The sequence below is a fragment of the Cavia porcellus genome, unplaced genomic scaffold (genome assembly GCF_034190915.1).
Source record: "Cavia porcellus strain 051 isolate PalLab524CR breed Dunkin Hartley unplaced genomic scaffold, mCavPor4.1 scaffold_29, whole genome shotgun sequence".
NCBI lineage: Eukaryota > Metazoa > Chordata > Mammalia > Rodentia > Caviidae > Cavia > Cavia porcellus.
The window spans coordinates 36,646,042-36,669,279 of record NW_026947512.1 but is presented as its reverse complement, the minus strand read 5'-3'; the positions used below and the strand labels follow the sequence as shown (position 1 = coordinate 36,669,279).

At 33.2% G+C, this 23,238-nt stretch overlaps 1 protein-coding gene across 8 annotated transcripts in view; it reads left to right on the top strand.

Moving 5' to 3' along the window:
• Positions 1-23,238, top strand: part of Hmcn1 (hemicentin 1) — a 398,189-nt gene that overhangs the window by 201,194 nt on the left and 173,757 nt on the right. For all 8 annotated transcript variants that reach the window (XM_063240159.1, XM_063240157.1, XM_063240158.1 and 5 more), the window contains 8 exons: positions 490-617; positions 2,653-2,766; positions 7,197-7,355; positions 14,206-14,400; positions 15,569-15,664; positions 16,821-16,948; positions 18,303-18,447; positions 21,328-21,440. In XM_063240159.1, coding sequence (XP_063096229.1) covers positions 490-617; positions 2,653-2,766; positions 7,197-7,355; positions 14,206-14,400; positions 15,569-15,664; positions 16,821-16,948; positions 18,303-18,447; positions 21,328-21,440 — 1,078 coding nt within the window. The remainder of the gene's footprint in view (positions 1-489; positions 618-2,652; positions 2,767-7,196; positions 7,356-14,205; positions 14,401-15,568; positions 15,665-16,820; positions 16,949-18,302; positions 18,448-21,327; positions 21,441-23,238) is intronic.

Here is a 23,238-nt window from a genome sequence, read left to right as displayed (position 1 = left end):
TAAGGTTTCCAACCATCAGGCTTCTATTACTCCGGGTTTGGCAAAAAAAGGAAGTCTTAGGTATGATCCAGCAAACAGGGCCAGATTCTAGTCTTGGACTCATCACCGACTCACAGTGTGACAGGAAGTCTTGTATCTCCTAAAGGTTTTGCTGTGAGAAACCCTTCTCAGCAGATCAGGAAGCAAGGTTAGTTAGAGGCAAATTTAGTATTCCCATTTAGTAACTCTGACTTTGGGCAAGTTAATGTAGTCTCTATGGTTATTTGTAAAACAGAGATACTGATGTTATCTACCTAATTGGATTAGAAAGAGTGAAAACATGAATAAATGCAAAGCTCCTGCAGTAATCCCTGCTACGTGGCCAATACTGAGGATCCTAAAAGCTTAACTTTAAAATATTTGCAAATATTTGAAAGCAAGGTGCTATAGTATTTTGGTACCCTATTACTGTGTTTTCAATTTTATTTTCTTTCTGCTTTTTATCCACAGGTATAGGATGACCTCAGAAGGTACCTTATTAATTAAAAATGCAGTTCCCAAAGATGCAGGAAGCTATAGTTGCTTGGCAAGTAATTCAGCTGGAATGGATAAACAGACTTCTATTCTCAGATACATGGGCAAGTAAAATTTAAAAGGCAATTCCAATGGATGCTTTTCAGGAACTATATAAAAGTACATTTTTGAAAATTAATATTAGAAATAAGTTATACCTAACATTATAATTTATTATTCATTTTACGTATTGACCAAAGCAAATATTGTAATAATTAAGTTAAAATTTGGCAGAGTAAATAGCTTTATTAGTCAATAGAAGTTAAGGAAGCTTCAGGATTATGAAAGAGTTCCAGATTGTCCACAGAATTTCATGCTTCATTTGTTGTCAATTTCACTTTTAAATTAAAAAATTCTATGTTCTTTCTACCTTGCCTCAACTTTAATATTTCTTTTCAAAACTGTAAATCCTATTAGTTATACTTTTCTATAATTGCTCCCTGTTATTAACTGAAGCTGAACTTTATGATGATTACTTGATGGACCATTTCTATTGGTCTTTCTTGAATAAAGGATAAAAGTATCATAACCTCAATGTGAGGTTGGAAACTGTAGATAATAACAACCCACTCTTCCTCTCATCATGGCCTCATTTATAGTGAGATAGTAAAACAGCTAACAGACAGGAAGGAATGTGAAAGAGCCACAATGAAAGTAGATAACTGTTTTTGGCATGAGGAAGTGAGAAAGGGAATAAATGTGTCGTAGATATTGAAGTTAAGGGCCTGAAAATAAGTGATTTCATCAATAGAAATGAGAAAGGTTCATGGTATGCTTCTAAGGTAGAATGAACTCAGATTGAGAAATAATTGAATCAAAAGTATTATATATATATAATACTTTATATATAAAGTATATATTATATATTTATATATAAATATATATATATATATATACACACATTATATATCACATAGGAATGTAGACTAAGTTGAAACAGAATTTTACATTGCAATAAAAATTTGCTACATAATAACCAAAATAGCAACATATTTATTTAATACATTAAGTACACATTTAAAAACACTATGCCAGATATACAAAACACTGTGCTACAGAATGTAGAGATAAATTTTTAAAAGTGCATGTCATGGTAGTCCATAATGGGAGTGAATACATAAAGAAGAATCAGGCAGTCAGATAAGTTGTATGTAACAGGTTGGTAGGAGGTTGATAGAGAGAGGATTTTTCAAAAGAGAGAATCTAAGCTGACTGTGGAACAAAGAAAGGAAGTTGAACAGTTGTGACCAAGGGCATTTTCAGGAAAAGGAAACATAGTAAAGTCAAGAAGATAAAAGAATAAATCATGCTATTTTGAGGTTACCAGTGTAGAACTGTGTCTTGTGATAAATGAAGAGGTATGTTGGAGGCTAAGGCTAAAAAGAAAGCTGTGTACCAATTTGTGAATTTTGAAGACCACATTATGAAATTAGTGGGAATCACTGCAAATTTTCTAGTAGAGTAGAATGATTTTTGAGACCTTATCACTAAGCTTTGTTTAACACTACCTCAGTGAAGTTAGGAATCTCAAAATATCAAGGTTAAAAAAAAATTGTGAATGAACTAATGCTTTAAAGAAGTGAAACAACTATATTTTACTTGAAACCTAAGGTAATAAATGTATAGTATATTAAACAATATCTACTTAGCAACACAGGAAAAAGTAAGATCAAAACTGGGATTTTTATCTTTAAATGCAAACTTTAGTTTTGTACTGCAAAAGGAGGTTGCTGTAGTTAGGCATGCATATCCTTGAAATCATGCAGCCCTCTTTTCAATCTGCTTATATTACAATTATTTCTTTCTGTCCCTTTACTATTATTGTGATAAAACATATTCAGCTTTCTAAGTTTTCTTTCATTATGAATTTTTTTCATAATTATCTTTAATAACTTTCATAAATTGTTTGGACTTTATAAATTATTTTATGTTTTAGTTATTCTCATATAATTTTTGGTTGCTCTCAGCTTTTTGGCAATATTGAAATAGACATACATATATAAATAGTGATAGGTTTTGATCGATTCATTTAGAAAACATAATCAAAGTCCATGTGCTAAAGGTGCTAGATGTTCACTATTTGCATGCTTGTTTTTTCAGAGGCCCCAAAGTTGATGGTAGTTCAGAGTGAGCTGTTGGTTGCCCTTGGGGACACAACAGTTATGGAATGCAAAACCTCTGGTGTTCCTCCACCTCAAGTTAAATGGTTCAAAGGTACATTTCTTAAGCATGTTCATGTCTGACTCATCTTTGTTTTCTTTTAAAAAATTGTTAAAAAATGTGTTTTGATGTGTGACTTAGCAGCCCCATAAAATGTGTTTATGATCTCACTGGAGACAATAGTTCAAAATTCTGAACTAAATTTCAAGATTTGACATCTGGTATGGATTACAGGACGTGAAAATCAAAGCAGGAAAAGTCTGCCTTTGCTAATCCAGCTGAACATTCTCTTTGTTAGTTTAGGATTGTTTCCTGTAGAAAATTGTCCAAGAATATTCAGTTAATGTTTAAAATAGTTTCTCTGATTCCGACTTACTTTTATTAGAAATGAAAGCTCTCATTATTAAAGTTTTCTAGATTCTTGGGGGTACTTTCTGTATTGTTCAACTAAAGACACATGTTGAGCAGAACATTAAAGATAAATGTATGTGTTAACCAATTTCTTCAGGAATAGTGGATGATAGTATCAAGTGTACAAGTCACCTATCTATTTTTGTAATATAAGATTAGACCTCTATGATTTAATAATAAAATAACAGTAGGATACCACTCGATCTTAGTGAAGAAAGTTGGATCCTGATCTAGGTTCAGATGTTGACAGTAGAAATCTGTGTTAAAACCTCTGCTTATCCCTCTGTCTCAATTCTTCCAATTTATAAGAAAAAGAAGAAAACGAAATCTCAAATACCCTACAAGGATGTTGCTAGGATTAATGAGATGCTGTTTGCAAAATAGTTTTTAATCATCAGATGCAAAATGCTAAATAGTACAAAGCACTAGTGTTATGATTCTGTTTGCAAAATAATACATGTTCCCATAGAAACAGTTGGATGTCATGATCACAAAATTATGAATTCACCTCGAGTTCAAATCTTGGGGAACATGGGGTGAAACAGAAAGAAAATATTTTTAAATGCTATAAATCAAAGACAGGGAGAGGAACTAAGAAATAGTGTCATTTGTATGTGTTTCTATTTTTAATCTTTTTTTAAGTTTCCATGATAAGAAAGTCCTTAGGGTTTACTCCTAGGTCAGGTTTATTTCAATTAATATGAACTAATTTTGCTTATTTAAAGTACTTAAGGCTTTTAATTATCAATGAAATAGATCCCAGTTTCAAATTCATATTATAATTAAAAATAGAATTAAAAATATATTATGGAGTATGTTTGAAATTCATTAATAGTTCTTGTTGAAAATAAAAATTCCAAAATGTAATAAAAATATGCTGGTTTCTCTCCCCAGCTAGAGTAGAGTTACATAAGGTCTTTAATCTCTCAGATTGGAGTTGTCTCCTGACAAAGTATTCATGCACTTCATCCCACAAATAATTTGGAGACTAAGAGAGGAGGTGAGAACCCATGTAACCACCACACAGAATAATCTGGAGTTTACTGATATGAGGTACTACTCTCAGATGCATAGCCATAGACTGCAGGTCAGGGGTCCAGTAAATAACGTAATATTTGTCTATCCAAAGTAGGAGCCAATAAGAGATTCAATAAGGACATTAGATACTGATTGACCACATGGGAAGATATGTTACCAATGTTCATCAACAATAGTCCCAGCTACTCTGAATCCCAAGGTTAGGCCAACCTATCCTTCTATTCATAGACAGACTACAGACATCCTCTATAAGCACAATCAGCACCATCAAGAAAAAAAAAGTACAAGACAAACTTCTGCTTTCACACTGGCTCCAAAAAGAAGGGGTTGAAGGCTGGCAGGTGTTTTTTTCCTACCCTTACTGGTACAAGACACAATGAGGATTTAGAAAATCCTACCTCATGGAGACCATGTGGTGAACAATTTCTGCTTTAACCTTAAAAATAACCTTCCCTTAGACCTTACTTCAGAGAATTCTAATTGAATAAAGAAACAAAAACAGTATTCTATTTAAATAATTAGGAAAAATATCTCTGCCAGTACAAATGTTCTTTAAAATTTTAAAGAAATCTGAAATTCCTTTCATCTTTATAAATGAGCAAAATAAAGTGGCTTCAAAGAAGAATTAGGGATACTACTGAAAAATAATGAAAAGGTTATTTGTGATAAAATATTAAAACAATTAGATTTATTTAGGCAAGTATCTCTTAAAACATAGTTTGAAATCTCTGAGTTTTTTCTCACAATTATGTAAAGAGATCCACGAGATCAAAATTATTTTCATAATAACATTAAGGTGTTATTTGTCATTTTTGCTCTCCTAGTTCAGTGAGTCTGTATAATGTGTGATACCCAATAAAGGGAATGCGAAACCAACTATGAGCCCTCAGCTGTCTTTGGTTAAAAAAAAAATTAGACATTATATAAATTTGCAAAAATGTGAAAAATGCCACTCTCCCTGATACATTTTTCTTGCTTGACAAAAAAGTATTTTTTCATAAAATATGTTTATTATATTAAAATACTATCATTTTATTATAAAATAAGCTAATACACATGTTTTTAAGTTTTTCAGTTTGATTTTTAAAATACTAAAACCAAAAACATATAGTTCACATACAAATTCATTGGAGTTCAACATAATTTGTAAGAGTGCACTCCCAGTAAGGAGCCTTAAAGACAAACATTTTTAATAAATACTTAATTATCATCAACTCTTTGAAAGGCTCTTATGCAAAGGGTAATGATCTCCTTGTAAGTCTTTATATCCACAGTGACCAGGATTGAATCTAAATTAGAGATGAAGCAATTTCCTCAATGATCATGAGTGTTAAATCTCACAGTAGGATACCTGGAAAATTTATATATTTTACTATGTATAAGATTTTGTTTTGAAAAAGGCACTTAAACAAAGGTCATCCTCTAACAATATGTTTTGTCTTCATAAATGTAAACAAGTAAATTTTAAAAACCTAAATGCATTTTAGTGCAAGCATTTTAACACTTAATGAATAACATGTCACATTGCATCCTTCCTAAGTGGGAGGAAAGCTTTTGTCAACATCATCTGTTTTTATTCATGAAAATTTCCTAGAGGCACGTAGGCAGTAGTTGTAGTTGCGTCTTGCATTCTCATGTGGTATATAGTACCAAGCTTTAAAAGATGATTGAGAGTTTTACATTTTGAAGTGCTGGAAAATTCTTTGTTTTTAGCGCTGATTATTGGTTGTTAATGCAATATGTTTTGTATGTAAGTTTAAATTTAGAATTTCTTTGACCTCTTCTCCTCAGAAAATTATGTAAACAAAATGAATTGTCTGTTTCCCTGAATAGTTAGTAGATATCAGTGTCTTAGACAGTTAGTAGCTCCTAGGCTCTTTTTGCCTATTAAAGACAAAGAGACTTCCCAGATCCTAAGACTCAAGGCACATGGTGGCTGTGTGACACTCAGGAGAGTATCTTTGCAAGCTCCACTCCTGGGAATGCATGGAACTCTAAGAAAAATATCGCTTCTGACTTTCTGGAAGTTCCCAGGATTGTCATTCATTTTACATCATCCTTTACAAAATAAACAAACAAATAAGATATGGACACTGAACTATCATTCCATATCAGCACTGTATGCTTTTTTTGATACTGGTCATCTTGGTTAATTTCATTCTGTGGCCAGGTGATGCCCTGGAAGAAAGGAACTAGGAGGACAAGCATAACCTAAATTACAGATTATTTGAAGTGTTGTCTTCAAATAGAAGAGATCATTGGAGGGTTTGAAGTCTACAGGAACATAAAGCATGTACAAGTAACTCAGACATGATATACTTTGTTGGTTCACCTACCTTCACATTTTGGTTGAGTGCAGCATAGCATTCCACCTTCATTCCTTGCCTGCATCATCCTAAAACTCTGTAAGTCAACGTCAGAAGTTGTAATCAACAGTACAGATTTTAGTTGAGATGCCCTTGGAGATTTATACAACAAAACCCCTCTGGCCATTTTCAGAAGTTTCTCACCCATTCTTTCTCATTTCTCAACAAGCTTTTCCATATCCTCTCCAGCCACCTGTGGTCCTTCCTCCCTAGATATCCTTCTCACAAGACAAAATTTAATTGGTAGTGTTCAGCATACCAAAAACTATTAGATGGATTTGAAAACATATAGTTTTGCAAGCATTTCCTAGGGAACTAAAATACATCCTGCCACAAAGATAGTAGAAATATATTTTCAACCCTCATCTTCCTGTTCGTTTTGTTTTGACAAAAGCCACCATCACAGCTGCCAGTCTTTCTTAGTTGCCCAGCATAATTTCAAAGAACTTGTCTTTATTCAGATGCACATATAAATATAAGTAGGAAATATTTGTAAAGTTGTTTATGGGGTCAAATTTAAGACTGTAGAAAGTATATATGTTGAGTAGGACACTTGTGTTTAAGTTGAAATTAACTGTTTTTAGAAGTTGGTTTTGAAATCAAACCAATAGTTGAGCAAATTCTGTAAGTAATTTAGTATTTAATGTTCTTCCCTTTGTTCTGGCTTAGGAGACCTTGAGTTGAGGCCCTCAACATTCTTGATTATTAACCCTCTCTTGGGACTTTTGAAGATTCAAGAAACTCAAGATTTGGATGCTGGTGACTATACGTGTGTAGCTATCAATGATGCTGGTAGAGCAACTGGCGAGATAACTCTGGATGTTGGTTGTAAGCATCTTGTTCTGGTAGACAAATTTATTTTGAAATTCGTGTTTTGTTTCTCCGTGTGTAACAACTGTGACACAATGTGGTAGACACATTTGTCAGAATAACTAAATTAAGTTAAGCATTTCAGATGATTTACACAATAATTGATGAATTCCATGGGCCACTCATTGTGCCAATAACTTTTTATGTATTGTCTCAATGAACCCACATAGAAGTCGTAAGAGGAAGATGCTACCACTGGGTGTATAATGTCCACAAGGAAACAGGCTAATAAAAGCCAAGTAGCTTGGTCTGGATTATAGAACTCAGTAGGAGCAGAGCCAAGATGTTTGGACTCAAGTTATCTGACTTTAGAGATGTAGACTTCACCAGTCTATCCTCATATACTGCCATTTTCCTATCAGGAATCATCCATTCTGCCACCAAGTTCCTAAGTAGTAGTAACATCTGGAGGCCAGAAATTAGACGTAAGTCCTAAACTGTAAATTAGAGATGTTGATGACAAAAAGGTAACAGATGGTGCTTTTATTTTATTTTTTTGATTCACTAGTAATTACTCTCCAGTGTATAAAATAAATTACTAACTACAAATAAATGTCACTCATTATGTGAAGCATACAATGTGTGCATGACAACTATATTTGGGTTAGTCAAGCAGTTTAGTTCTCTTCCTCCTTTGTCTTTCTGTGACACATTTCTAAGAAATCACTAAACAATGTGGCAAAACTTAAAGTAAAACAGAACTTGTTTGCATGGAAAAGAACCTGGCAGCATCATTGAACAGATAATTAAACATTTGCCTCTCCTAACGCTTGTAAAATATGACATTTTATTAAATTGCATTTTAATTTATGTATAATATGTATGATGATTTTTTCCCAAAACTGACTTTTTAATCAAAAGTTAGGGCAATGCATTTACAACTATTTTTGTTCTATTATTTTGAGTCTTTGAATAAAAATTATGGCCTTGTTTGCTTCCTACTTTGTTTCATATAAATAAAAGATTTTCCTCTTTGGATCTATAAAATTTTCATTCTTGGTGATTGTTCCCTTGAGATAGAATCAACAAAACTAGAAGTGATCACAAAGATCAACATCAAAGCTGTCTATGACACTTTGAGATGTGTTTTAACCATAACTAAACTCTGCGGTCTTTAAGAAAAATACCTTCAAAATAAGTTCTGAGTTTCTGTGTAGAACGTACCTGAATCTACCAGCACTGTGTAAAACACACTAACAGTTTTAGAAAAGTAAGGCCCAAATAAGGAGGATTGGGAGATAAAGAATTCTAGTTTTCAAGAAAAATACTGATTGTGGCATTTTGATTCTCTGGTTTTGTTTCTTCCTTCTTCCTATATAGAAAGATGGTGTTTGCCTATTATTCTTTTAGTGTTTTTTTTTTTTTAGCTCTATAAGAATAGAGAAATAGCATCAGTAATTATTCCCAGTGACAAAACAGTGACACCCCTGCTTCCTTCACAAGTATACATGTGTTGGTACATGCTCGCTTACTGTCTTCTTGGTGAGCAGTCTAGCTTGTGGATTCTGCAGGTTCTCTCTGTTGTAGAGTGGTAAATCACATAAGGGGTAGGACTCTTCATTCTGGGATGCCTTGCATTGGATTGGGAAGCATCCCTACAAATGTTTCATATTTATGCTTCTTTCTAAACTTTATCTTCAAGATCTTCACTCTCCATGATCCCTTCTAAAACAATAGATTTCTCAACTTTCATTCCAGTAAGTTTTCTGATAAAATATTAATATAAACTTAAATTATTTGCTTAGTCTAACCTTAACCATTTCAAACAATTGTCAAATAACTTAGTATTAAAGTCAGCACCATTCAGATTTCTTTATGCCTTAATTAGTTCACTGTTAGATTCTTCTTAGTGCAGCTTAAGAAGGTTAATTAGACTCAGTGCTAGTCTTTCTTGGTACACCTACCCTCACGTTTCAGTTGAACTCAGCATGACATTCTGCCTTCCACACCTTCATTCCCTGCTTGTATCATCCTAATACATCCTAATCATCAAAGTCAAAGTCAGAAGTTGTAATAAATAGTACAGATTTTAATGGAGATGCCCTTGGAGATGTATATAACAAAACCCCTCTGGCCTTTGTCAGAAGTTTCTCATCCATTCTTTCTAATTTCTCAGTAAGTTTTGCTCTATCCTCTCCAGCCAACTGTGGTCCACAAGATATTGTAGACCACAAGCTACTGTCTTGTATTTTTTTAAATTTATTTTAAGTTTTTGAGATAAGGTTTTCCCGTATAGTCCAGGTTGGTCTTGAACTCATTATGTAACCCAGACTGGCCTTGAACTCACAGTAATCCTCCTGCCTCTCCCCTCCAAGTGCTGGAATTACAGGCATGCACCCTTACACCCTGCTATTATTTTGTATTCTAACAGTATATACATGCTAAGAACCACGTAAATCATAGTTGTAGTGACACTGTGTTTTGTACTATTAAGTTTAAAGGCAGACACACTATGAATCAAAACTTTATGTAGAGACTGGAGAGAGAAATCTAGTTTTGTTGATTGTCTACCTGACTTTCCTTATCTATAAGATAATGATATAATAGTTTCTACTCACAGGTAGGAGTAAAGATGAAGTGAGACTTCATCACTAGTGTAGACTCAAAATGGCATCTGCTACCAGTGAAGCCTTTTAATGCAACATCTATCAAGGGTATGAATATTAACTGAACAAAGAGAGTGGCCAGTTTCATTCTGTGAGTCTTAAAAAATAAAATAGAAATGTCATTAGTGGCATAGTTTTTAAAATGAAGCATTGGGCTTTCAATATGAAAGTCAAACTACCTTCTTTTTAGAAGAGCTTGAGACAAATTAATTACTAAGCATAGTAGGACATACAATTATTTGAATTCCAGAACTACTGGGCATAAATTTAAGTAACTTAAGAAGAATACTTAAGAAGAATACAGAACTACTGGGCATAAATTTAAGTAGCTTAAGAAGAAAGACATTCTTTTATCCATATCATGTTGTTATTTGGGCTTTCACATTGTTTTTGTGGGCCGCCTATTATTTCATATTAACAATACTTGATAAAAAACTAATGAAAGGGTTATTTAATATGTTCTTGAGTTGTAGCTTCTTGTTGTAAGTGCCCTTTGCTTATTTCCCATGATTATAGCTTTGCATTGTGGACATTTCAGGTCGACAGGGAAAGCTACTTTTTATTCTTCTTAAAAAGTAGTGAACTGTGAAGTCATTTAGAAGCAAAGAGCATTGGTTACATCAAGTAAAAGTTGACCTGGGAGCAATTTTTCTTCTAGAATTCCATACCACACAGGGTTTGAGTCTGAAGCTGTGGTTTCATGTTTTGTGGTTTGCTAGAACCAAAATAATGTATCTAATTATTTTGGAAAAAAATCTCTGGCTGACATAATTCAAAATCGCTGTGCAGGGAATGTATTTTTAATTGCCTCTTAGAGAACTAGAATAACTTTTAAGGAATAGTTTCTAGAGCAAGATAGACAGTGTTTGTTTTATATTTTCAAGCTCAAACTTGCATATAACCGTATTTATTGGTAAGTAACGCAAACCTGAACCATGGCATTCACTCTGTGTAGATCTCAAAGTTCTGATGTAAAAATGCCTAGAGGATCAAACATTATTCTAAAAGACTAGCCCAAAAAGCCAAAGTTAAAATTAACTGTTAATAAATGAAACTCCAAAAGTAGAATTTCATAAATTAATTCTGTAATGGTTACTTTAATAACAGTACTTAGCTGATTCCTATGCACTAAGTGGTTAATAAAGATTGTATCTTTTAATGACATGAAATGGAAAATATTATTCCCATTTGCTCATGGGGAAATTTAAACAGGAGAAGGTAAACTAATTTTCCCAAGCATACAGTCTAAGCAGTACTGGAGCCACCATTTGAAACCACTTAAGATGCTCCTAACCTCTCCAAACAGTGACGCCTCCTCTGAGCCAGCGCCATATACCATCTGACACTGCTCTCCTCCTCCTCGTTGCTTTAATCTATTTACCATTCACCCAGTGGAGCTCATGGGAGGCTGTGTTGATCACACTCAGGGATAGGAAGGATTTAAGAGATTTCTTGGCTCATGTAGGAGTCACTTCTTCATGTTTTGACATTTGCTTGTCATTTATGCTGTCTTTGGTTGCTTACATAGTGTCTGGTAATCTCATTCATCTTGCTTTCTGATTTCAGTGCATGTATTCCTTAACCAAGTCTACTTCGCAATGAATGGCTTCTCCCATTTTGATTGAGTTTTGTGGATACAACATGAGTTGTGCTTATCCCTTCTTATTCCAAAATTTTTTAAAAAATTTCTGGTCATTCTAGTTTATCTCCATTTTCACTGATGTCAGTGTTTTAAAGTGTCAGTAAATTGATCTTTCCGCTAAGTATTTGGTTCATTCCAGGTTGCCTCATCTTTTTGCTATTTGGGAATTTGCTTTATGTCCATCAGTGTGTTACCTGTTCAAATGCTGTCTAATACATCTTGAAACTTCAGATTTAATGTGCGTTTTTCTGGAAAGCTGTCTGCTTTAGGTTAAATGAGAAAGGAGAATCAAGCGATGAGCTGCTTGTAAACAATGTTTAAAATACATTCATTTTGCTTTAAAATTTGTTTTTGCAGTATTGAGGACACAGTAGACAAACAAAAGATCTCTGAACTATATATCCTCAGCACTTTATTTCATGGTGAGGCATGCTCCTGGCAAAATGGCCTGGGCTGTCCTTGAATTTTTAGTTCTCCTGAGTAGGTGGGATTACAGGTGTGGGCCTCTGCATTTGAATTTACCTATCATGTTTCTAAGTCAAATTGTATATATGATCAAGAAAAATCTAAACACAAACATACCACTTCCTTTTTAAAACATTTTATTCAATTATGATAGTTAACCTAATTTATTTTTGTTTAGGTTCAATAAATAAATAAATGTGCTTCTGCAATTGCGGTGTTTCTTTCACAAAAGAAAGTTCAAATGTATGAGGGTCAAGATTGTCATCATCATAACACAGGCACAAAAAAAGCATGTACATTGGATTATTATCAGATTTTTCATACTGATTCAGTAATTCATTCACAAATAAGAATTTTTATAGTGGCCACATATAATAGTAATGTTAGCCACTATAAGGTTAAAATATGGTTGCGATACAAACTCTCTAGGGAAAATAGAACGAGGCTCGTAGTCTAATATTAGGCTGAATGTGATAAACGACAAGAGTACGCTAGAGAGTGAGTTGTCTGGAACTTCCGAAAGGAAGGAAATCATGTCTGTCTCAGATGATGGGGTGGCATCTCACACAAGAGTCCTTTGGAACCGTACTGATGAATTGTCAATATGTCAGCAGTCAAGATCCGCAGTACACTTTACATTTGAAGGGACAATAAGAAGACAGGTATCGACATTAAAACGTTCAGTCCTTTTGGAGGGAAGAACAAGGAAAGCAGGTTACCCAGAGGCAGGGAAAAAACCAGAAACAAAGCCACAGAGTTAGAGGTTTATCAGCCTAGGCTAAAAAAGGAGACAGTGGTGCATCCTACCTGAGAAGCCCCATGAGAAGGAAAGAAATGATCTCTGATCTCTGGATGCTAAACGCTGGGATTATGAGCAGATTCAACCTCACGGAAAAGGGGAAGGTGATAAAATGAAAAAGTCTGTGCTTCTGAACTTGAAACTACTTTTTAATCCTACGTCAATTATTTAATGCCATATGATACTGAGCCAATTAACTATCTTTAGTTCTTCATATCTAAAATCAGATGAAAAACAGTACTTATCCTATAGGAATATTTTGAAGATTAAATAAAATAATTAATAGAAAGTGCTGAACAAATACCTGACTCTAAAAGCCATAATTATTGTCATTTCCAACCGAGATTCAGCCTTAATTTTACCAGGGAGCCATTTCTAGGTCACCACTGCTTAGCATCGTATGTAAGCAGGTTTCTTCCATTGCTCCCAGTAGTGACTTACATGGTTCTTCTTGCCTTATGCTGTGAGCATCACTAGTCACAGCTCCTGGGACATAGTGAGAGCCTCAACTCTTTATCCTCACTTACAGCATCTTCTATATATTCCATCCTTGTGTCTTTCAAGGTATGCCTCTTATTTCTCTCTCTTCCTCTCAGTTTCTGTTAACTTGATTGTGCAGTTATCTGTAGATTCCTTGTTTATAATTTTATAGCTTCTCAATTATTTTTCATTTCTGCCTACATTAAATGTTTACTGTATTCATTTCTACCAGACTGTGTTCTATCACTTTAATTTGTACTGTTGATTCTCACATTTCTCTAACTCAAAAATTTAAACTATGAAGAGCAAGAATATGATATTAAAGAAGGTTATAATTTAGGAGTAAATTCCATTGGCTTGTTAAATAATGATTATTACAGAAAAACTCTGGTATAAATTAAATCCATGTAAAAATTCAGCCAAAGGGAGAAATTTTGGAAATTATTAAAAATATTACATTACATTGCCAACTTATTTATATGAAAGTCTTAAGCTTTGAGCAGCATAACATCAACTGAAATTGAAAACAAATTCCTAAAATAAAAAAAATCTCTTTATTAAGGATGATCTTATTTTAAATTCCCACTCATCATTTAATTTATTATTTTAAGGAAACAGTTCAGTTTTACTGCCTTTATTCATTTGAAAAGCAAAAAAAGACATACCTATCATTCCATGTTAGACAGGAATAATGAGAGTGAGTTATTTGGAGCTCTGATTTGATTCATATTCAACCTGTTGGTAATTTAACATGCTGTTTATATTCAATATGCCAGTATTATATACTGATACCTTTTTATTTTTAATATCTTACAGCTCCTCCAATTTTCATACAAGAACCTGTTGATGTCTCCATGGAAATTGGCTCAAATGTGACATTACCTTGTTATGTTCAGGGTTATCCAGAACCAAAGATCAAATGGCGAAGATCCGACAACATGCCAATTTTCTCAAGACCTTTCTCAGTTAGTTCCATCAGCCAGCTAAGAACAGGAGCTCTCTTTATTTTAAGTAGGTTAAAGAAAATATATTTTATACAAACACATACATTTATATCTTAGTAGATTACACTGTACCTGTTTTGGTTATGGTATTTGCAAGATTATAATCACCCTCCTATTTAAAATCTGCTCATGGACTTTCTATTGATCATAAAGTAAAAATCTTACTCTATAAAGCTTCAGCTTCAATTTCCTCACTGAACCCACACAACCTGTAACCAAGTAGTGTGTATCATGATTATCTTCAATATTATCTTTAATTATGAGTACTTTATAATTAATTATAAGTACTTTTCGTAGCGTAAAAATTTCTATATCTACCCTACCTACGTAATTAAAAACATTTTATTATCCAACATGTAATGAAAAGGAAAATGTATATGAAACAGTTTATATTAAAATAGTATGCATTTCTATATAGAAAGTCTCATGCATATTTATCTTTTATTTAGCATTTCCATGAATTTCATAGTTCAAACGTAGGCTGACACTGGATTGTGATACTGATACTCTTAGGTTCTAAGCTAGTGAAGTGATTTTTCTAAAATTATGAATAATTTTGCTAAGTCCTCTCTTCTACTTAAAAAAGAATTAGGGTTATATAATTATAAATAAAGGCCATTCATAAATTTTCAATGAGACCTTTAAAATTCATACTGAACTAGGGATCACTGTTCTGTGAATCTGCCTCATATTTTGCCTCTCTAAATTTTGTCCAGTAAATTCAAATAGACTCTGCCAGCTACCGAGCCAACTAAAAGTCAGCCCCACCAACTTCCAGACTCTCCCCTGGATAGTATAGCTTTCCATGCTTGAAGGTTTGTTGATGAGTTTTTCAAGCCATGACTTTCCTTTGTAACCTACTGGATTTGGATGATCCTTTCTCTGTTTTGCCCACTTTTTTATGTATGGCTCCAGGGCTGTGTTTGCTGTGAACCTTTCTGTAATTCCTTCATATACAGTTATTTTAAACTCTGCCTTCACCACCCATTGTCTGAAACTCATATAGTACTTGCCACACTATGATGCAGTTGCTGATTTCTCTATGTCTCTTCCACTAGAAGGGGAACTACCAGAAGGCAATACCATTAATTTCCTTTTCCTCTCAAACTCACGCCTAGGCTATAATTAAAACTTCACGAAAGATATTGAATGAATAAATGAGTTCTTCTTTTTAGACTTATGGGCAAGTGATAAAGGAACCTACATTTGTGAAGCTGAAAACCAGTTTGGGAAGATCCAGTCACAGGCAACGATAACAGTGACAGGACTTGGTAAGAGCTATAAAATGTTTAGATGCCACATTTTCCAAAGTTCTCAGCCTGTTTCTACTACATCGTCTTTTACCTGTGCCACTTACAAAGAGAAAAAGAAAGAAAGACCTGATTATTAGACTAGGTTTTTCTCTTCTACCTCATTTCAAATTTCACTGAGTGTTCTAACTGCAAATAACCTTAGAGATCATTTACTCCAAGCCTCTATATTCAATTTGAAAAAAGGGCTAATTTAAATAAATCAAGCTTCAGTATAAACATATATACACACAAATTGTACAGATCTTTTCCGGTTACCTGTTTTATATTTGTCATTTTGGTCCACATAGACTTATGTTTTTGCATGATGTGAAGTAAGAATAAAATACAGTTTATTTCTAAATGGTGATACATGTGCTTCAGTATCTTTTTAAAAATATCTTTTCACTGTTTGAAATATATATCCCCTGAGTATATATCCCTATTTTATTCCTTAGAATTCTTTTTTGTCCTAGCACTACATTTTTCATGTTATTATAGCACCTGATACGATTTTGAAATATGTCAGTGCACGTTTCTTAGTAATACCCTTTAATGAAATTTTCTTTGTGTCTTTCTTCTTATGTCTGTATATATCGAAAATTTCCCAGTAAAATCTCTTTAAAGATTTTGCTTTAGTTTTTGCTAAATTTTTAAGTGATTTCTAGGAAAAAACATGTTTTTAGTACTTCTTTACTAGTCCATCTCCAGTATTCCACCTGCTTTAATTTACTTCAGCTATTACAACAGTCTTTGTGTTGTACCCAGTGCTTTCAGCCTGTTCATAATTTTCAGAAGAATATTTTCCTTAAAAATAGTTATGGTGATTTCACTTTTCCACTTACAAATACTTTTAATCATTGTCCATTTGCTCACCAAATGCATTGTAAGGAACTTGGCTCAACTGGCCTTTTGGGTGTGTACATTTCTTTCTTACTTTCTTTATGTCTTCATTATTACCTATACTTTTGCCATCCTTCCAATTACCTTTTAGCTCTCAATTCAAATTAGTACTCATTTACATTAATAATTTTTGGTATTGAAAGCATTTTATGGAATAACAGTAGTTATTTTGGCCCATGAAATAATTTGCCATCTTTTTTGAAAGTTGTAAGTTCCTTTGCTCTCTCTGATTCAGTTGCTCCCCTAATTGGAATCAGCCCTGCTGTGGCCAGTGTCATTGAAGGACAACCGCTTACTTTGCCTTGTACTCTTTTGGCTGGAAACCCCATTCCAGAGCGCCGGTGGACCAAAAATTCAGCCATGGTAAGGATATTTGAAATTTGTGCACCCATATTGATAGTGATATAGAATAAGAAGTGATATATTCTAAATACTGAAATATAAACTTCATAAAAAGGGAAAATATATTGGAAGTTTGCCAAAATGTTCCTATTGTTAACATATTCATCTCATTCATATTATTTTAGGATTAAAAAATGGAGAAATAATGGTTTCATTTTCATAAATTTATATTAAATTCAATATTATTAATAAACTCCCTTCAGAATATGTAAAAACTGAAGCTATTATTTTCACAGTATTTAAATATTTTTATATTCCTTTTGTAGGACATTATAAATGTTAATAGCCCATAAAATTCTTTTAGTTTATACATTAATCTTTATTATTATTATGTCTTCTATCATGAAATACTTCAAAATACAGATCTATAGTATGTAATTGTTTTTAATACATAATTTTTAATTATGAAAGGATGATGGAAACTTTCAGAGTTCTATGAAATTTTTCAGTAAACTTGCAATCTATGTTTAGAGTATTCTAGTTCACAGCATTTCCTGTTCCATTTTCTGGAATATTATGACTCGTTTCTCGAAGTCCTCATTGAAAGTGAATTGATTCCATGTAAGAAGTTATAAATTATTCATATTTGTATAGAAGCCTCGGGAAAAATCGCACACCTCACTTAAAATTAGCATATCTCACAGTGATGGTGAAACTTTTAGAGCTTTTAATGATAATATACAGCCCTAGGAGGCGTGCGATTGATAAAGTTCACCACCACTGTCAAGCATGAACACTAACATATCCTATATGCATTTTATATAAATGCTACAGCTTTAGAGATGATCTTTCTTAATTGAAGAGATACCTATCTTCTCTGGCACAATTCCTGTGTCATACAGTGTCTACTAATATTTTACTTTGTAAGTTCACAAGGATGAGTGTTGATTAATTTTCTCTCAGCTCAAATAAGTACTTTTGAATCAAAATGAAAATGTAAAGTGACTTTCTAGTGATAATAAAGTCACCTTCACAAAGAACAATTTAAACCAAAAGGAATATGATAATAAAATCTGAGTCCTGAATGATAACAAAATTTACAGAAACAAGAAGCAAATTATATCTCTTTTTTCATTTTCAAGCATATGAAAAACTCTCAGATAAATACTAGGTATAATTTTTGGAATATGAGGGTGAAATGCAACAGACAGATTCTTTGCAATATTTTACGCATGTCACTTATATCTTAAGGGTGCTAAAAAATATATTGTTATTTTATCTTTAATAATACAGATGGGGATAAAAAGCAAATTTTGTTTTGACACAAACAAATTGTTACCTTTTTAAGTTAAAAATAACTTTTTATTCTTTTAAGTTGGTACAAAATCCTTACATAACTGTGCGGAGAGATGGGAGCCTCCATATGGAAAGAGTTCGGCTTCAGGATGGAGGGGAATACACTTGTGTGGCCAGTAACATTGCTGGAACCAGCAACAAAAGTACCTCTGTAGTCGTGCATGGTAAGAGCCAGACCCAACGTAACCTTTTCAAAAACTTGTTCAAAGCTGGATTAATATGTATTAATCATAAAATTCTCTTCTTCTAATTGCTAGAAGTAGATAGATAGATAGATCTCTCACAATTATTATTTTATATTTCTTGAACAATATCTACATTGTTAGTTCTCTTTTCAGATTTTCTTTTCCTATATACACAAAAAAGACATTCTTGGGAGTCACCATCTGAGTCTAGTAAAAAGCTTTTGTAGGTGGCTTCTTAATTGATAAAAGTGAATTCACAATTCAGTTCTCAAATCATTATGTTTAAAAAATGCATTTTAATTTCAAGCAAGCTGAACTTACTGCACCATCCAAATTGTCTTTTTATTTTATTTTATTTTTACTGTGCAACAAGCATATCCTTAGTAATGACCCCTCTGTGTTTGAGCTAGGAATGACTGAAGCTTTCTTTTCTAAAGGTCGCCTTATGTGCTCCAAACAATCTCTTTGCATGTTAAATAACTTAAAGGTCACAAATACAATCCATTTGCGACTAACAGTTACCATTTTTTACACATTCATTTGTGACTAACAGTTACCATTTTTTACACATTAATAAATATTAAACTGTGTTATAACTTAAGAAATTATCATAAGTTTTTGTTTATTTCCTTTAAAAACTACAAAATTAATTTTTAAAAATATGTTAAAAACAGCTTTTCTCACAAGCTTTCTCGGAAGGATGTTGCACAGAGCACTTATTTTTAATGATTCACTCTTCACTTAGAACATGAATTGTAGAATTCATTGGTTTCCAGATTTTGTTTGATCTGTTGAAAATTTCACCAAATGTAGACAGTCTTGTTTTTTTGCATCTGCTCTTCTCTTACCTCTGAACTTCCAATGTCTACCAACATGACCTTAGGAAGAAATATTATCATGCAGAAATACTAAGGCAGCACCAAAGTTAGTTACAACCCAATGGAGTGAATGCATAATGGCAGATAGAATGTTGTTGTAGAATTACTTTTTAAAAAACAGCAAAGCATAGATTTCCTGGAAAGTGCTTATGGACCGATTAAAAATCTCAGCAGCAATGCTCTCTTGTCATCTACTTTTGGTGATATCCTTTGTAGTAACTGCATAGAATATTGTGCCAGAGGATTCAGAGGATAGACTTCACTTGTATAAAGAACTGACAGGTTTGGTTTTAATTCCTGACAGATTATAAAGAGGAGAAGACAGACAAACTATTAATATAGTTTATCATGATGCAAAAAGCATTAATAATAAAAAGTTAAGAGGTCATTTTGCAACAGTTGTTTGTCTGTTTTAGTACAAAATGAACAGCTAATTTGGTCAACAGGTGAAAAAAATCAACCTGGCCATTCGACATCAACTAAACCTAATAACCATTTAGCAAATGGTTGAGATACAGTGTAGCAATTTTTTATAATACCTTTATATTAACTAGCAGTACCGTTGTTCACTCGTTCTGCCTCTCTAGATTTAAGAATTTTCCCTAAAAGTTTTCAACTGTAATCAATGAATGAGTAAATGAATGAATGCAAATTGAAATAACAACGCCATAATTTTAACAGCACAATAATTTGTCATATTGACTTATGTAGATTGGCAATGTGGACAGATATTCTCCCACGCTCAAATGTCATCAGATTTCAAAACCGGCCTAAATTTACCACTTTTCTTTATAACTCTCAAACTTATTATGCATTTAAGAAAATGGCTTATTTCATGTTGCCACAAATTGACAGCATATTTAAAAGTTGACGACTCCATCACTATCTTTAAAATTAAATTTCTTGTGGTAGTGAGTAGCCAATTCTTTAGGAAGAAATTATTTAAAGAAGGTCAGCTCAGACAGAGGAAAATATGAATAATTTGTATACCTGAAATAAGCCTTTTAAGGAATTTTCTTTTTGTACTGAAGCCTCTGATATCTCCCATTCTAGCAAAGCTACTACTCTAGCATAGAGTCACAGTCCTGGAAAATTTTGATTGTAAGCAAGTGACATGGTGAGTGATTGAGTTTCATGGGGCATTCCTGTCCCATCTTCCAAAGGGATGCAGAGGAAATGTCTGGATTATATCAGACTTTTATTGTGTTCATTTCACTGTTAGAAATATTCACATGTGGAAACTTCTTTAATCAAAGTCATTATTTTGAGAACTTTGAGTATTGACCATTTCTGTAGATGAGTTTGTTCTAATTGTATACACAGAAGGGAGTGATTAACATTCTTCCCTATTTCTCATGCTTCAACAGTGCTCATATAATGCTAATTTTTAGGTTGCTTTCTAAAGTCAGAAATAAATTACTCTTACTGGAAAATATTGACTTGCAATTCTGTACTTTAGAATTTAAAATGTAAACTGTAAGTCTTTCAAGTTTCACTGTTGAATTTTTTGATGAAAACAAATCATTTTTTTCCTTTAAGTTAAACATGGTAACTTACTAAGTGATTCTTGTGTATAAACAGATATCTTTATCGAGTGGTTATCCAGTCCATTTCTCTGGAGATGGGCTTATGTCAGCTGACTGCAGCTAAATAGCTAAGGGACAGGGACGGTGATGAAAGGTGGACTGGAATGAGTAACTGTGAGGGTGTAAATTACCTTGGATTTCCAGAAAAATAGATACTCTTTAGTTTTCTCATTTTTTGTTAGAAAACGTCAGTGTCCACTATCTGATTTCTATTAAATTTGTTCAAATCATTACTATTTTTAGTTTCTTTGCTTTGTTTACCTTTCTATCAGAATGTTAAATCACTGCTTGGTTTTACAGAAGTTAAGCCCTTACTAAAAATGTTCCATTTTAAGCATATGGAACAAAAATGGAAGAACAGGTTCTCAGCTTCTGATTCCTGCTTTCCTTTTCAGTTCTGCCAACCATTCAGCATGGGCAGCAGATTCTCAGCACAATTGAAGGCATTCCGATAACATTACCATGCAAAGCCAGTGGGATTCCTAAACCATCTATTGTCTGGACCAAGGTAAATGATATCCTAATGATATTCCTCCTGAAATAGAGTTTACTGGGAAAGTAAGCCCACAGGCTTGGAGCCCAAGAATAGAGAAGTGAGGCCCAGAAGAACAGGAAGCTAATAAGTGCTGCACTAAGCTGGCTTCTCCTATACATAGTGTGATAAATTTGCTGGTGCTAGGGGTTCTCTGATAAGCCATGTAGATAGATCTGTTTCAGAAAGATCCCTCTGATGGACCGAAGTGAAATGTATATAAACAGACATATGGTCCCAAAAGAGGTAATGTCCTTGTATTTCCTGGCTACCTGTGCACAGGCTACCAGACCGTCTGGGGCTTTGGATAAAGCCCTCCAGCAACAAAGGCAAAGACGTGTTTTTGAGAAATATGATCAGGGCATAATACATGGAGCTACACAATAGAGCTGCACTGAAATTAAGGGGCTGAGGGTATATGACAAGGAGTAAAGAGAACCAAGTATCTATTGTACCATGTAAAGTTTTTAGAATAGTTCTTGGTACATAAGCTATCCCATAGAATAATCATGTTGCTAATATCATCTAATCATCAGGTAGGTAATAGTGCTAAAATCTTTTATGGTTAGGGTTAGACACTGACTTGATATATTTGAAGCTATAGTATATGAAGTTATATTCAAATATTTCAAGGAAAAAGACACTATGGGAACTACTATTAAGTCAGGTTATTTGGTGGTGAAGCACTAGGTTGCTGAAACTGTCATGCTTTGACCTGTATTGTTACGTTGTTATGTCCTCTTTTACCTCAATCTCTCCCTTATTCATTAAAAAAATTAATTAGTTATTTTTTATGATTTTTTAATTAAGGGAAAAATAAAAAAAATTAGCAGAATACATTATAGTAACTTTTTTGATTTCCTATTAACTTGATTTAAAGTCCTGTAATACTCCCACTATCTTGTTTTGACTGATTAGACTCTGTTCCATTCTGTATGATAGTATCAAGTTTGAGGGAATAGGCAACTACTTTGAAGGCAATAAGAATCACTATGATGCCCATTCTGGTTTGACTATTATCTTCTTTGGAAGTCCTGTAATTTTTACAAGGTTTAGGTTTTATTGGTCTTGTTCTCTACTGTTTTGTTCAACTTTATAATACCTAATGAGATAGACAATTCTTTTTAAGGAAGCAAGAGGCATTATGGTAACCATTGTTGATAACCTTGTACTCTGTTTTTACATCATGTGCCACGTCTATCCTTGGTTTTGACTGACAACTTTGTTTTGCCATATTTGACTTTATTCTCTTCTAAAAAAAAAGTAATAAGAACTAAGGAGTAATAAAACACAAAATATGTAAATTGTATTGTAAAAAAGGGAACAAAAGTGCTCTAAAGGATACAACTGCAAGTGTGTTTAGGGGTACTAAATAGATGACCATATTAATGTTTTTGGTTGGATCATTGAACACAACTGTTTGTAGTCTCACTGTTTGAATGTCCACTTTGCATGCTTTGATACTGTGACTTGAGCAACTATCTCTAAGATGATAATGTGTAATCTATTAGCTGGTGATTTCTTACTGTTTTTTTTTTTTTTTTTTTTTGTAGTTCTATATTACTTGTACCTTTACATCGCTTTATTTTTTTTTTTTTTGTCTTTTTCCGCTTAGATAAAATTTAAAAAAAATCTTTTATGGTTCCATCCATGTGACATAACTACACGGATTTTTCTTTGTATAAGTTTCTACAGTACAGTCATAAGTCTCATAAAGATTATGAGAATCATGTACAAACTCATTCATTCACTTGGATTCTTGGGGTGAAGAGAA